The sequence below is a fragment of the Pseudonaja textilis genome, chromosome Z (genome assembly GCF_049901715.1).
Source record: "Pseudonaja textilis isolate UNSWEBS1 chromosome Z, rPseTex1.2, whole genome shotgun sequence".
Lineage (NCBI taxonomy): Eukaryota > Metazoa > Chordata > Lepidosauria > Squamata > Elapidae > Pseudonaja > Pseudonaja textilis.
In genome coordinates this window covers 67,682,668-67,696,176 of record NC_142008.1, presented here as the reverse complement: position 1 = coordinate 67,696,176, position 13,509 = coordinate 67,682,668, and the positions used below count along the sequence as shown (strand labels likewise).

The window sequence follows — 13,509 nt, the reverse complement described above, 5'->3', positions numbered from 1 at the left end:
GTTATTTGGGACTGTATTCACTTGGCATGCAACACTTGCCTGATATCTGTCAGGTGGCCGTGTTACTTGGGTTGAATGTCTTTGTAATACAGGGCTAACCTCCTGTGTTATACAGGGCTAACCTCCTCTGCCTGTTCTTCCTCCTGTTCTTCCTCTTTAATGGCTATTTGTGGTTTACTTATTTTATCTTTAGGGATTATTTGGGTGTTAATAATAATATCATTGCTGGTTTCCTGTTCCAGTTTATTCCACCCAACATGCTCAAGGAATTTTGCATTAGCACTACAATAAACATGAGCTGTGCCTTGATCCCAGAATCTAAACGAGTTGGCCTCATAACCCACAAAAAATAACTTCTTAGCTCTATGTTGCCCTTTCAGTCTTACTTGTGAGGGAATATGCACCCATGCTGGAGCTCCAAATGTGTGTAGGTAACTTAAATTTGGTTTTCTGCCATGCCACCGAGTGAATGGCAATTCACCAGTTGTTGTATTAACTACGTTGTTTAAAACATGATTACTACACATTATGGCCTTACCCCACAGTGTTTCAGGTAAACCTGAATCAGATAACATAGTGCGAGCCATGGCTTGTAATGTTTGCCCTCTTCATTCTACAAACGAGTTATGTTGTGGTCTGTAAGGTGCAGAACGTTTATGCTCAACACCAGCCAATTTCAAAATATTTTGGAATCTTTTGTTAACAAATTCAGTTCCATTATCAGTAACTAAAGTAATTACTTTACTTTTCATTTTTTTCTCAGCAAACCTTAGCCAGTTAAAGAAATGTTGGAATGTTTCATAAGATAGCAGAAACCATATCATGAGTAATGGTCCATAATACTCAAAATATAGCAGACACCTCTTAAACTTGGTTTTTTAGGACCAATTATGTCAGCAAACACAACCTCTAAATGTTCTTTGGTCTTAAACCCATTTAGTCTGTTTGCAGGAGTAACCTTGCTCTTCTCGTGGCTACAGGCATTACAGTTTAAATACTTGCTACAGGGTTTCAATTTTACTCCCTCTGACAATTCAACAGTTTGTTTGAGCATTTTGAAATTAATATGCCCTAGACGTCTATGCAGTAAATGTATACATTCATCATGTGGCTTAGCATTGTTATAAACTGAGTTAGCCATCTTCAACTGATCATCATGTATCACATATAAATCATTTTCTAATGTAACAGTAACACTTTTACCCTCTTTCTCTATTATACAGTTGTCTCCCCTAAAGGTTACTACATAACCAAGATTAACTAAAGCCCTTACTGATAATAAATTAAATTTCAGTTTAGGTACATATAACATAGTTAAATGTTCGTTTATACAAGAACAATATGCAGTACCTTCATCTGATGCTTTAATCTTCCATCTATTTGCCAATGAAACATGTTGCTAGCTCATGGGCATCTTTACAAACCTTTTTCTATCTTTAGTAATGCATTACAATGCTCCACTATCAACAACCCACAAATCATGATTTACAGTTGAATTGCTAGACATAGCTAAACTAACATTCTTCTTGGCCTTTTGGTGATTATCAGTATTCTGTTGTTTTCCTTTCTTACAGAATTTAGCTGTACATCCCCTAGCCCCACAAGAAAAACATTTCCTAACAGTCTAGGCAGTTGAAGACAAATCCTCTTCTTGTGGTTGTTCCTTCCTCAGTTGGTCCCTATCTAGCCATCTTCTTGCTTCTGGTTATGTCAGTCAGTGTCAGTTTATCTCTGGTCAGGACTTCCAGTGAAGATACCTAATCATCATAACTTTCATCCAATGAGGAAAGAATGGTGTAAACTTGATGCAGCTCTGAAAATATCAGTTCCTTTTCATGTAGCTCTTGAAAAGTTCTTTTCATGAGGTTCAAATGAGCTAACATATCTCCACCTTTCAGAAGACGTGCTCTAAACAGTTTAGGTGTAAGATGTATGTGTGCACCTACACTGTCACGAACATAAATCCTCTTCAAATTCTCCCAACACCTAGCAGCAGACTCTTCTCCATGAATATGGACTAGCTGCTGGTCACTCAGTGTTAGTCCAATTATACAAAGAGCTTGTTCGTTATTCTGTTTAAAGTCAGCAAGCTTCTTGGCATCATCCTCATTATTTGGATCCCAAGCATTTACATTCGGTGGATTTTGAACTACATTCCATAAACCTTCTCTACGCAGAAGTAGGCTGCACTTCGTAGACTAGGAAACAGAGTTTGTTCCATCCAACCGGGTTATCAGTGGTAGATTTGTTGAAGTATCTTGTGCCATCTTTACCAGGACAGTAACCCTCAATTAAACAGTAAAAGCTGTCTGTATACAGTACTGTGTATCCACACTAACTCTCAGTTATCTGAGCCTGGTATGGCCTGGGCCCATAACCAGTGTTGAGATAATTCCCCGTTAGGTGAATTTACGCATACAGGGAGATGTATTTGAGAGTAGTGTTTGAATAATACACAACCAGCACACAGATACACTGTATAATAAAAATGTAGGTTTTTACTTCCAATAAATGTTTTAGCAAAGTCCAACAAAACAGTCCAAGTCATTCACGGTTAAAGCAGTCAGTTTTCAGTCCAGGGATAATCCAAATAACAAAGTCCAGTATCATAAACAATTCAGTAAAAGACTCACATCAAATCCAAGACTAACGATGATCAGCAACAGTCAATAGGGAAAAATGCAGGAACGGCAACACTCTCAGCAACAACAGAACAGAACAACCCAGGTTTCTGGCTCCATCTTATGGTCATTTGAGGAACCACACCCAATTACAATTTTAGCATTCCCTTAAAGAAACAGTGTTAAAATGTCTATCCTGGTTTATATATTTCCAACCCAAATGTTAGGTGACTTACATTCCTAACAATACCCTTTCTTGAGGCCACTTTTTTCAAGAGCTGGGATGTAAAGGCAGATAGGTTGGTTAAGCAGTTTCATTATGGGTTCTCTCAGAAGCCAAAGGGACCTCCAGGTGGAGGAAGGGGGGGTAAGATGAGCCAACTAATTTCCCCCATATGCTTTGTCTTGCCAGAAATCCACTTCAATTGAGGGGGGCAGCCTGTTCAATCCTGAAGCTTGCCTGGATGAAACCATCTTGGAGCTTCAGTGCTGCCACACTAGAGCTGTGGAATAGGGAGGGGGATTAGAGATAGCTGGGCTTATGTAGTTAAAAAATAATACTTTCTCTTGAGAACAAAGGACATTCTTACACTTGGTTGGAGGAAGGAGGAGTGTTGTCACACACCATCAGATAGCGTCTTGATTGGACCATGTGACTGATTGTTTGGGATTGAGAGAAAAACTTTTACTTTTAATTAGGTGCAAACCCACAGGACTTTTCAGAGTGGTTTTTCACTTAAATAAGTGCCAATATGGTATTTCCAATAAAGCTATACTTTGAGGAATCTAATTGTCTTGGAGTGTTGTTTGAAATGGATTTATTACTTGGAACCCTGGCAGCTGTGCAGCTGTATTCTGGGCCAGCTGAAACTTCTAGGTGGTCTTCAAGAGCAGTCCCATGTGGCTCTGTTATGTGTTGCTTTGGGGGTAATTAGGAATGACTGCTTGAAGGATCAATGTTGGAATATCCCATATCTGTACAAGCATGCACAGGCACTTCATCCTGATAGGACTGAATTGAAGACAGTTCTTCCTCATTCAAACCCACACAGCCTCTCAGTTCTGGGACTGAACCCTGACAGGCGCACTTGGCCAATCCAGGATCAAAAGATATACTTGGACATCATCAGCATATCGATTATACCAAATCCCAAACCAGCAGATAAATTTACCAAGCCATTCATGAAGATGTTGAAAAGGAGGGAAGAGGGGTTAGAGATTATAAGTGAGGGGCATAGTGAACAATCTCTTCTTGCCACTAACTGACTGGAATTGGCACCAAAGAAATGAAGAGAACCACTGTAAGAGAGAAACAGGTCAGAAGGATATGGTAGTTGACTATATCAAAAGTTGCCAAGAGAGCAAGGAGAGCAAGGCACAATCATCATCCCAACTCCACTAGAGGTCATTAATATGATAACTCAATAATAAACCTTAGTCTGAAACCCATGTCTAGATAATGAATTTCCTGCAGGATTCTGCTGACTGACCATCTTCTCAATAAGCTTCACAAGGAATGGGAGTTTCATGACTGGTAATTAGTTATCAAAATTTGCTGGGTCCAATGATATTCTTTTTTAAAAAAAAATATTAAACATACACAAAAAAGAAAGAAAAAGACATTTAAAAACCAATGAACATGGTGCAATCCTCCCAACCCACATAATTGTCTTACATCGCAAGGTTGTATAAAGAATAATACATATATACATTCTATATACATAGTATATAATATATACATCAACCTTAATCATGTCTTATTTTCTTGATCCTTCCTTTTTTCCAACCAGTGATAAAACTTATCCCATATTTTGTAATAATCAGATTCATCCTTTTTTTTAAGTTCTTTTGTCAATTTATCCATTTCTGCGCGCGTCCAAATTTTCCTAATTATTTCTGTTTCTCCTGGGGTTTCCTTACATTTCCACTGTTGGGCATAGGCTAATCTTGCAGCTGTGATTACATGAATTATGAAGTATATAATATCTTTATCATATTTTCCCTCATTAATTCCTAACAAGAAAAATTCAGGTCTATATTCTATTTTAATTTTACATATCTCTTATAACCATTTCTGGATTTTCTGCCAAAATATTTGGGCTTCTTTGCAATTCCACCATAGATGATAATACATTCCATTTTCCTTATTACACTTCCAACACACAGGGGAAAGATATGAGTACATTTTAGCCAATTTTGATGGTGTAATATGCCATCTATAAAACAATTTATATAAATTTTATTTAAACAATGTGGCCAAAGTCATTTTTTTTATTTTGTTCCCATAAATTTTGCCATCCATCCAAATTTATACTATATTCAAAATCTTTCATCCATGCCAAGGACAGCTTCCTGAAGTGGGACACATCACTGCCAAAGAGGTGGTGACGAGGGGCCACTTCTTTGTCAAAGGAGCTAATTTACTGTATGGGCACAATTGTGGTTCATCTCCCTGGCTGCTTTTACAGCTGAGTAGGGGGCCAGGATCCAGGTGCCAAACTGACAGCACAGAAAGCGCTGTCCATTTCCTTAGGAATCACCAGTTCAAATAATGTAAGCTGCATCTAATAATATATTTTATGCACCATAGAAATAGCAATTATGTGTATTTAGATGAAAAGTGAAGAGAAGGACTCTAGTTTTCTTCCCATGGTTACATGAGAAGGAAGGAATAAAACATGAGGACAAAGTATGTAAATCTTTATGAATCTCCTTGTTTATACGTATTTGCTGTAGTAATTGATATTGTCCACTTTACACAGGTTAATATTTTGAAAGTATGACATTTAAATCATACTGGGTGATTTAGCTTTATCAAACCATTCAAAAGCAAAAATTCTGGATTACATTTTTGCCTATCCTAGATTTTATGTAATGTCCTAAAATCTTACACTTTTAGTTCTGCTTGTATTTCTTTGCCTATATTGTCTTTCTTGTTGCGGTAATTTAAAAACTGAAGACATTTTCTCCTGTACTTTTTATTTTACAGTGAACTTTATATATATGATATACCTATTTATATTAATCTATTTTAAAAACTTAAAAATTACTCTTCTACCCAGTTATTGTTATTTGAAAAGAATTGGATGAATAGATGGAAGCATTCTGTTTTACATGAAGGAGAGGGACCTATAAGGAGTGTGAAATGGAGAGGAAATCTGATTGCATGGGCCAACAATATGGTGAGTTCTGCTGGGTTGATAGTGTACTTCTCTGGTGTCATTACCTTAATTCATCTTAAAGTGATTTCATATGTGTGAGCATGTGTATTTTAAAACTGAAGGCAGAAAAGATAAGCCTGTAATTTGTTCAAGAGACACATTGTTATCGTCATTCAGGAAATGTTTAGAAATTTAATTTGCAGAGGATTGTAGAATAAACTCTTATTTAGGATTCTTCAGCCCAAAACCATAGATTTGCTTTATGAACAAGAACTGTTGACTAACTGTCATATGAAGTCTTAAATATTTCTCTGACCCTCTGCCATGGTTTTAATGTAATTCTCACTTTTTGCTAGTAGGAAAACATAAATCCGTAGAATAACTCCTCGAAGTTCAGAAGAAAAATGTACTCTTACTCACTTTTCTGGGAAACGTAATACCATCACATTCCTTCACGATTTCCCTCTCAAAATCAGTGTGTTTTCTTTAAGGCAGAACTAGGAGACCTGTACCTTCCAAATATTCTAATTTGGACATTTGAATGCTTCAAATTTCCTCACATCATAATCAATGGTGAAAAATTCTGGGAGCTGTAGTTTAGAAACATTTAAAGGGAGACTAAGTTGTGCAACCAGAAAAGTCATTATGTAGGACCTTTTAAATACTACATCTTGTGAGAGTATTCAGTGATGTATAAGGCTAATAAATATTCTTAAAAAGTTTAAGAAGGGGCTTCCCCCCCTACATAAAGTAGTTTTAGAGCAATTTTGTAGAGTCTTCCCATACAGATATTTCTACTTCAAACATTTCTAGTTTAATTTTGACAATCAGTGTTAAAACAATGGAACATCTTGTTATTATATGTTTTTTCTCCTGAAAGGAAGAAATTGTAGCATTCACTTCTGTATACTGTGATTTGAAATTCTTGTCCAGGAGGAGATATTGTCCAAATAATTTACAGTTTTGTAATTACAAAAGTGGAAGCATAAAGAGTTTTATCTCTTGGTCATAACCACATCTTGTTCAGTTTCCATGTCAGAAAACATTTGTAAAGAATTTGTAATAAATTTTGCTAGCTTAGGCAAAGCTAACTTCAAGAAAGAAATTAGTTCTAAACAACATGTTTAGAAGATAGCACAACTTAATTCTCACAATTTAAAGAACAGAGAAAAACTAATTATTTCATGTATTTTGTAAATCTTATCACACATTTGTAGTTTTCTTGTATAATAAGAAATACAAAAAAGAAAGATCAATGCGCATGTATGTATACGTGAGTTTTGTTTGTAAACTGCAGCAGCAAAGTAAAATTACATAACTGCTTCCCTTGTTTACTACATTTTAAGAGCTTGCTGTAGAAGAGAATTCACATTAAGTTTTCCTGCCAAATTTTTCCAATTGTTCACCAAAATCTTTTTTGTGCCTCCAATAGTGCTACCACCTTGATATAGCCTGTAATACTTCTATGTTTTGTGTAAAAAAATGTCACACAGAAATCTCTTACTGTGTATTAAAATTCCAGGGCGTGAAGATATTTGACATGACTGCTAAGCAAAGAATCACCAATGTGCCCCGAGACGATATAAGCCTCCGTCCTGATATGTATCCCTGCAGCCTTTGCTGGAAAGATAATTTAACACTGATTATTGGCTGGGGAAATTCAGTAAAGGTACAATTACCTATCTTTGTAATAAATGCTTGCTGCTATCACAGACAAACAGAGGATTATTTCTGAAAAGTGAAAGCGATAGGGAAGGTGGGGGGAGAAGGAAATTTGATTTGACTACTGTGCAGAGAACTCCTGCTGCCATAGAAATGTCATTGGGCTGACCTTCATAAGAAGGAATAATGACAAATGCCCAGTGGTCAGACAGATTTATCTTAAGCATGTGAGTAGGCAAGACTGGGATGATCTTCTTCCTTTGTCTTCCAGTAGTGTGCTTTGAGAGCTGCTAAAAGAGTTTTGGTTTCATTAACTGCTTAGTTTGAAAAGGTAGTATATAAGTTGAATGTTTTATCAACTATTTTCCATCAGCCTTAACTTTAGTGAGTAATAATCCTGGGATGTTGAACACATGCTTTCTTGGAGAGATTATAGTGTGGGCAGACACAACAGTTTTCTACCAAACAATTGCCCTTCATTTCTAACCAAAGACCAAAAAGGACAAAACTTTAACATTTCCTTTGTGGAAGTAAATACCACTGAATACTTGAGTAGACATTGTAAATACAACAGCTACTTGAGTAGACATTGTAAGACTGAATCCTAAGTAATGTTTGGAAGTTGTATGATGTTATGTATATAAAAATGCTTATTTTCTTGACCAACCGAAACTTATATTGATATGAATTTAAGACAGTGCTAAAAACATGGAAATAATTATTTTGTGGCAAAAATAAAAATAAGTAACAAAGAATCATAGTTCTTTCCATAGACAAAACCTTTCTTGGATGAATCTGAGGCAAAAAAAATTTCTACGTAAGAACTACAAACAGCATAAATTTGGTAGATTTCAAAATGACAAAATACTTTTTGTAGGTTTTACCATTATAGTCTGACAGAGTTGCTAATCTGACAACTATAAAAGCTATGATACTAAATTTAATGTTACACTTGAAATTTAAACAAGAATGAACTCTTACAGATATTTTTGAGACATTTAGGTACTTTATATGCTGCTCCTAGCATTAAATTGTAATATTTACTGAAATTATAATCTTAACATTACTGTGGTTACTTTGCCAATACATCAGTATGATCTTACACTATTTTCTAAAACAAGTAATTATAATTAATATTATTTTCTTTATAGATATGCTCAGTGAAAGAACGGCATGCAAGTGAAATGCGGGATCTACCCAGTCGTTATGTGGAAATAGGTACGAATGTAATATTTTTGTGAGTAGCTTACACTAAATAATAGTTTTTACAATTAAACATTCAAAGTCACAAAGTTTCCCTCTTTTTAAAAAGGTCTTTACTTGCAATATTATATATTTAGTACATTCAAAATATTTCAGGGGAGAACTGATTTGATCTAGTAATTAAGACATCAGGAGACTGTAAGTTGTGGACCTATCTTAGGCATGAAAATTGGCTGGCTGACATTAGGCCACTTACTCTCTCATAGTCTCAGATGACTATGGTGTCAGGCTCAGATGGAAAATTAGTCAATAAATTTCTTTTGCAACCAATTGATCAACATTTGGTTGATTAAAAAAAACAACAGAATGAAAACAAATCGATGGAAGAAAACACTTATAAAAAACCCAAATCAATGTATTTCAGGTATGATTCTGGCATGATTCTGTAAATAGGAAGTCGTTAGAAAATGGTACTCCATGCTTATAGATTTGAGATCCAGTTTACTTAACCAATGTACAAAATATGGATGAAGATGCATGGTCTACATGAGGCTACCTCAGAAATTATATTCCCATATAATATATGGGTATTTCATTGTCATGCACAGGGAAATATTTGGGTATGTGCTGTATTCTTCTGATTGCTGCAGTGTAGTTTTTAGAACAAGAATAGATGATGGATGAATAGAATATAAACTTGAGGAAGAACATGTTAAAGAAACAATGGTGGCATGGACAAAAATTTCGGTTATAATATTGAATTGGCTAAATGGCAAAAACTTTGGACCACAAATAAAATAACATTGACTACAGCTTATAAAGAAAATCTTTATAAGAAGTTTTACAGGTGGCATCTTCCACCAAAGCAAGGCTTTCTAAAATGTTTAAAAATATACCTCTAAATTGTTGGAAGTGTAAAGATGTACCAGGCACATTTTTCATATGTGGTGGACTTGCAATGCTGCAAAAATATTGGAGACTTGATTCCAACATTGATAGAACAAATGATGGGGGAATGTATTCCATTTAAATCTGATTTTTTTCTTCTTGGTAAAATATCAGAAAAATTTAAGAAGGAAATTATGTATCTAATAGTACATGTATTGACAGCAGCTAGAATATTATATGCACAATATTGGAAAAATGCAATCATATTTTCAGAAACAGAAAGAATAAGAAAAATTATGGCATGTGCAGAATCAGATAGTTTAACTTTAGAAATAAAAGACAAAGGAGAGTCTAAATATTATAAAACATGGAATAAATTTTATCTTTTTTTATGTAAAAATTTTTATTTTTTAAGACAAACATATACAGACAAAACATAAAAACATCTTCCATTTTATATACATACAGTGTGTCAGTTGGTTACAAATCTTTTGTGCTATCCTTTCATAGTCACTATTCACACATTAAATAAATTCTCACATTGTCAAACTAACATATGCTTATATGTTTATCAGTTATAAATCATTCATGACTAAACTATTTATTCCATCATTTTATACGAGATATTCTAGATTTTATTATGAAATTTATATTGCACTTTCATCCAATGGTTATATATATCTATATTATATTTTATATCGATCTATTAAACTTCTATTACAAGATTTTGTAATCTATTACATTACCATGTCTTTTTATCTAACCATTGATAAAACAAATCCCATATCATGTAAAATTGTTTATCTCGTTGTTCTCTGATTTCAAATGTCAATTTACTTATTTCAGCACAATCCATAATTTTCTTAATAACTTCCTCCTGCATAGGTATTTTTTCATTTTTCCAATTCTTAACAAATACAATCCTAGCCGCTGTTAAAACATTTACAATCAAATATTTCAATTCTTTATTGTACATTTCCGGTATAATTCCCAATAAAAATATCTCTGGCTTAAAGTCAATATGTTGTTTTATCATTTTTTTCCAACCATGTGTGGATTTTAGTCCAATATCTTTTTGCGTCTAAGCACGTCCACCACATATGGTAATATGAATCAGGTATCTGATGACATTTCCAACATTTATCCAATTTGTTCTTAAACATTCTCTCAATTCTTGTCTGGAGTAAATGCCACCTGTAAAACATCTTATACAAATTTTCTTCATAAGTAGTTGATTGTCATTTTATAATTTTGAGACCATAATTTCTGCCATTTCTCTATATCAATCCCATATCCAAAATTTTTCCCCAAGCAATCATTGTTTCTTTAACTTGTTCCTCCTCCAATTTAAATTCTAGTAAATGTCCATAAAAAGTTTTTGATTACATTTTCATCAGCACATATCAAGATTTTATCTAAGTCAGTCAACTCATCATAAATACCTTCTAATTTAATATCTTTATCAAATCTAGATTGTATTTGCAAATATGAAAACCAATTCATTTTTATATCTTGTTCTTCCAATGCTTGCATAGATTTAAGTTCACCCTTTTCATTCAATATCTCACCATATCTAACTGCTTGTTCCTTTTTATATATTATTGGATAAGAAAAAGCTTCAATGGTAGATATCCATAATGGAATTTTTAAGTAATATTGCTTTTTTATCTTCTCCCAATTTAAAAACAATGCCTCTCAAATATAATGTCTTCTAAAATTTTAGTTCCCTTATACCAGAGGAAAGCATGCCATCCCAACAGCAAGTCATGTCCTTCTAAAGTCAATAATTTACAGTTCCTTAATGTTATCCATTCCTTTACCCACATCAGGTTTGTGCCTGATAATACAATTCCCAGTTGGGCAAAGCAAACCCTCCTCTTATTCTTGCATCTTGTAACAGTTTAAGTTTTATTCTCGCTTTCTTACCCTGCAAAATATAGTTCACCACAATTTTATTTAAGTCTTTGAAAAACTCTTTCCCTAATCGAATTGGAATTGTCTGGAATAAATATAAAATTCTAGACAATACATTCATCTTAATTGTAGATATTCTCCCAATCGTTGATAATTGTAAATTTTCCCATTTTGTCAAGTCTGTCACAATCTGTTGTTTGAGTTTAAAGTAATTATCCTCCTTCAATGTACTACATCTTGGTGTAATATATATCCCTAAGTACTTAACCTTATTTGTGACCTGTATTTCTAAAACTTCCTCCAACTCTTTCTTTTGTCTTGCTAACATGTTCTTTGTTAATACCTTGTTTTATCTTTATTTTCAAACCTGCTACTTTTCCATACTCTTCTATCTTTTCTATTAATTTAGAATGCTGTTTCCAATGGATCCTCTAATATAAATACCAGGTCATCTGCAAAGGCTTGCAATTTATACTCTTCTTTTTTAATTTTCATTCCTTTTATTTCTTTTTCTGCTCTAATATTCCTATTCAACATTTCCAATGTTAAAACAAACAGCAGAGGCAACAGTGGGCAACCTTGTCTAGTCCCTTTTCTTATATCTATAGACTCTGTTAATTCTCCATTTATCATGACCTTTGCAGTTTGTTTGTGATATATTGTTTCATTGGCTTGAATAAATTTTTTACCAAAGCCCATTTGTACCAGTTGCAATAACATAAATCGCCAACTCACATTGTCAAAGGCTTTTTGTGCATCTAAAAACATCAAAGCCATTTGCTTTTCAGGATGTGCCTCATAGTATTCCAAAGTATCCAGAATTATTCTCATATTGTCTTTAATTTGTCTCTTCAGCAGAAATCCATCCAGTATGAATAAAATTATTTAAATATCCTTTCAGTCTTCCTACCAGGATTGAAGCAAAAATTTTATAGTCTGAATTTAATAGGGATATAGGTCTATAGTTTTAACTTGCTGCGGGTCTGTGTCTTCCTTCGGTATAACTGTAATATATGTTTCTGACCATGTTTTGGGTATTCTCTTCTTTGACATAACTTCATTCATGACTTCTAATAATTGTAGATTCAGTATTTCCTTGAAAGTCTTATAAAATTCCACTGGCAATCCATCTGGACCTGGTGCTTTTCCAGCATTCTGTTTTTTTAAGGCTTCTGTTAATTCCATCATCGTTATGTTCCCTTCTAACATTGTTTCAATATCTTTGGGTATCTAGGGTAACTTCGCTTTCTGTAAGTATTGCTTAATTTTTTCTTCTTGAATATTCTCTTGATAATACAGTTTTCCATAATAATCTTGTATAATATTTTTCTTCTCATTTTCATAGCAAACATGTCCTTCTTCATCTATTAATTGACTAATCCTTCTTGATTCTCTTTCCTTTCTCAATTTATAAGCTAACCATCTGCCTGGTTTGTTTGCATCTTCAAAGTAATTCTGTTTAGCATTTTTAATTTTTGTGCTAATTCCTCTTTTTCCATTAGTCCCATTTTATGTTTAGTTATGTCCATTTTAATTTTAATGTCTTTTTTTTTGCGAAAATTTCTGTAATTCTTTTTCCAGTCTCTTATAGTCGTCTTCCAGTATTTTGAAAGTCTTCCTTTTCCTTGTATAATCTATTATTAAACCTCTTGTGTAGGCCTTCATCGTGTCCCAGAGATTCTGTAGAGATGTATCCTCTTTTTTATTTTCTTTAAAAAAGAAAACCAATTCTCTCTCAATTTTCTGTTTAAAGTCTTTTTCCTTTAATATCGTATTATTTAAAGTCTATCTAGATCTCCTCTTTTGTCCTTTCCAAGTAACTATCATTGGGTTATGGTCTGCCTAAGTACTTGTTTCTATTTCAATTTCTCATATATTAGAAAGTAATTCTGACATCCATATCATATCTATTCTAGACCATAATGCATGTCTGTTTGAATAAAAAGTATATTGCTTGTTTTCCATATTTCTCTCTCCATGCATCTTTTAAGTTTGTTTCCTCTATCATTTGAAAGAAGGATTTTGGTAATGTCTTTCTAATTTTCTTCGTTGATTTCTGT

At 33.8% G+C, this 13,509-nt stretch overlaps 2 protein-coding genes across 2 annotated transcripts in view; one reads left to right on the top strand and one right to left on the bottom strand.

Annotated features, from left to right (window-relative positions):
- LOC148124062 (uncharacterized) overlaps positions 1-13,509 on the bottom strand; it is a 247,060-nt gene that overhangs the window by 36,921 nt on the left and 196,630 nt on the right. The window lies entirely within an intron of this gene.
- The window catches only part of VPS41 (VPS41 subunit of HOPS complex), a 197,998-nt gene that overhangs the window by 123,623 nt on the left and 60,866 nt on the right, over positions 1-13,509 (top strand). The window contains exons 8-10 of the mRNA XM_026702255.2: positions 5,684-5,803; positions 7,305-7,451; positions 8,596-8,662. Coding sequence (XP_026558040.2) covers positions 5,684-5,803; positions 7,305-7,451; positions 8,596-8,662 — 334 coding nt within the window. The remainder of the gene's footprint in view (positions 1-5,683; positions 5,804-7,304; positions 7,452-8,595; positions 8,663-13,509) is intronic.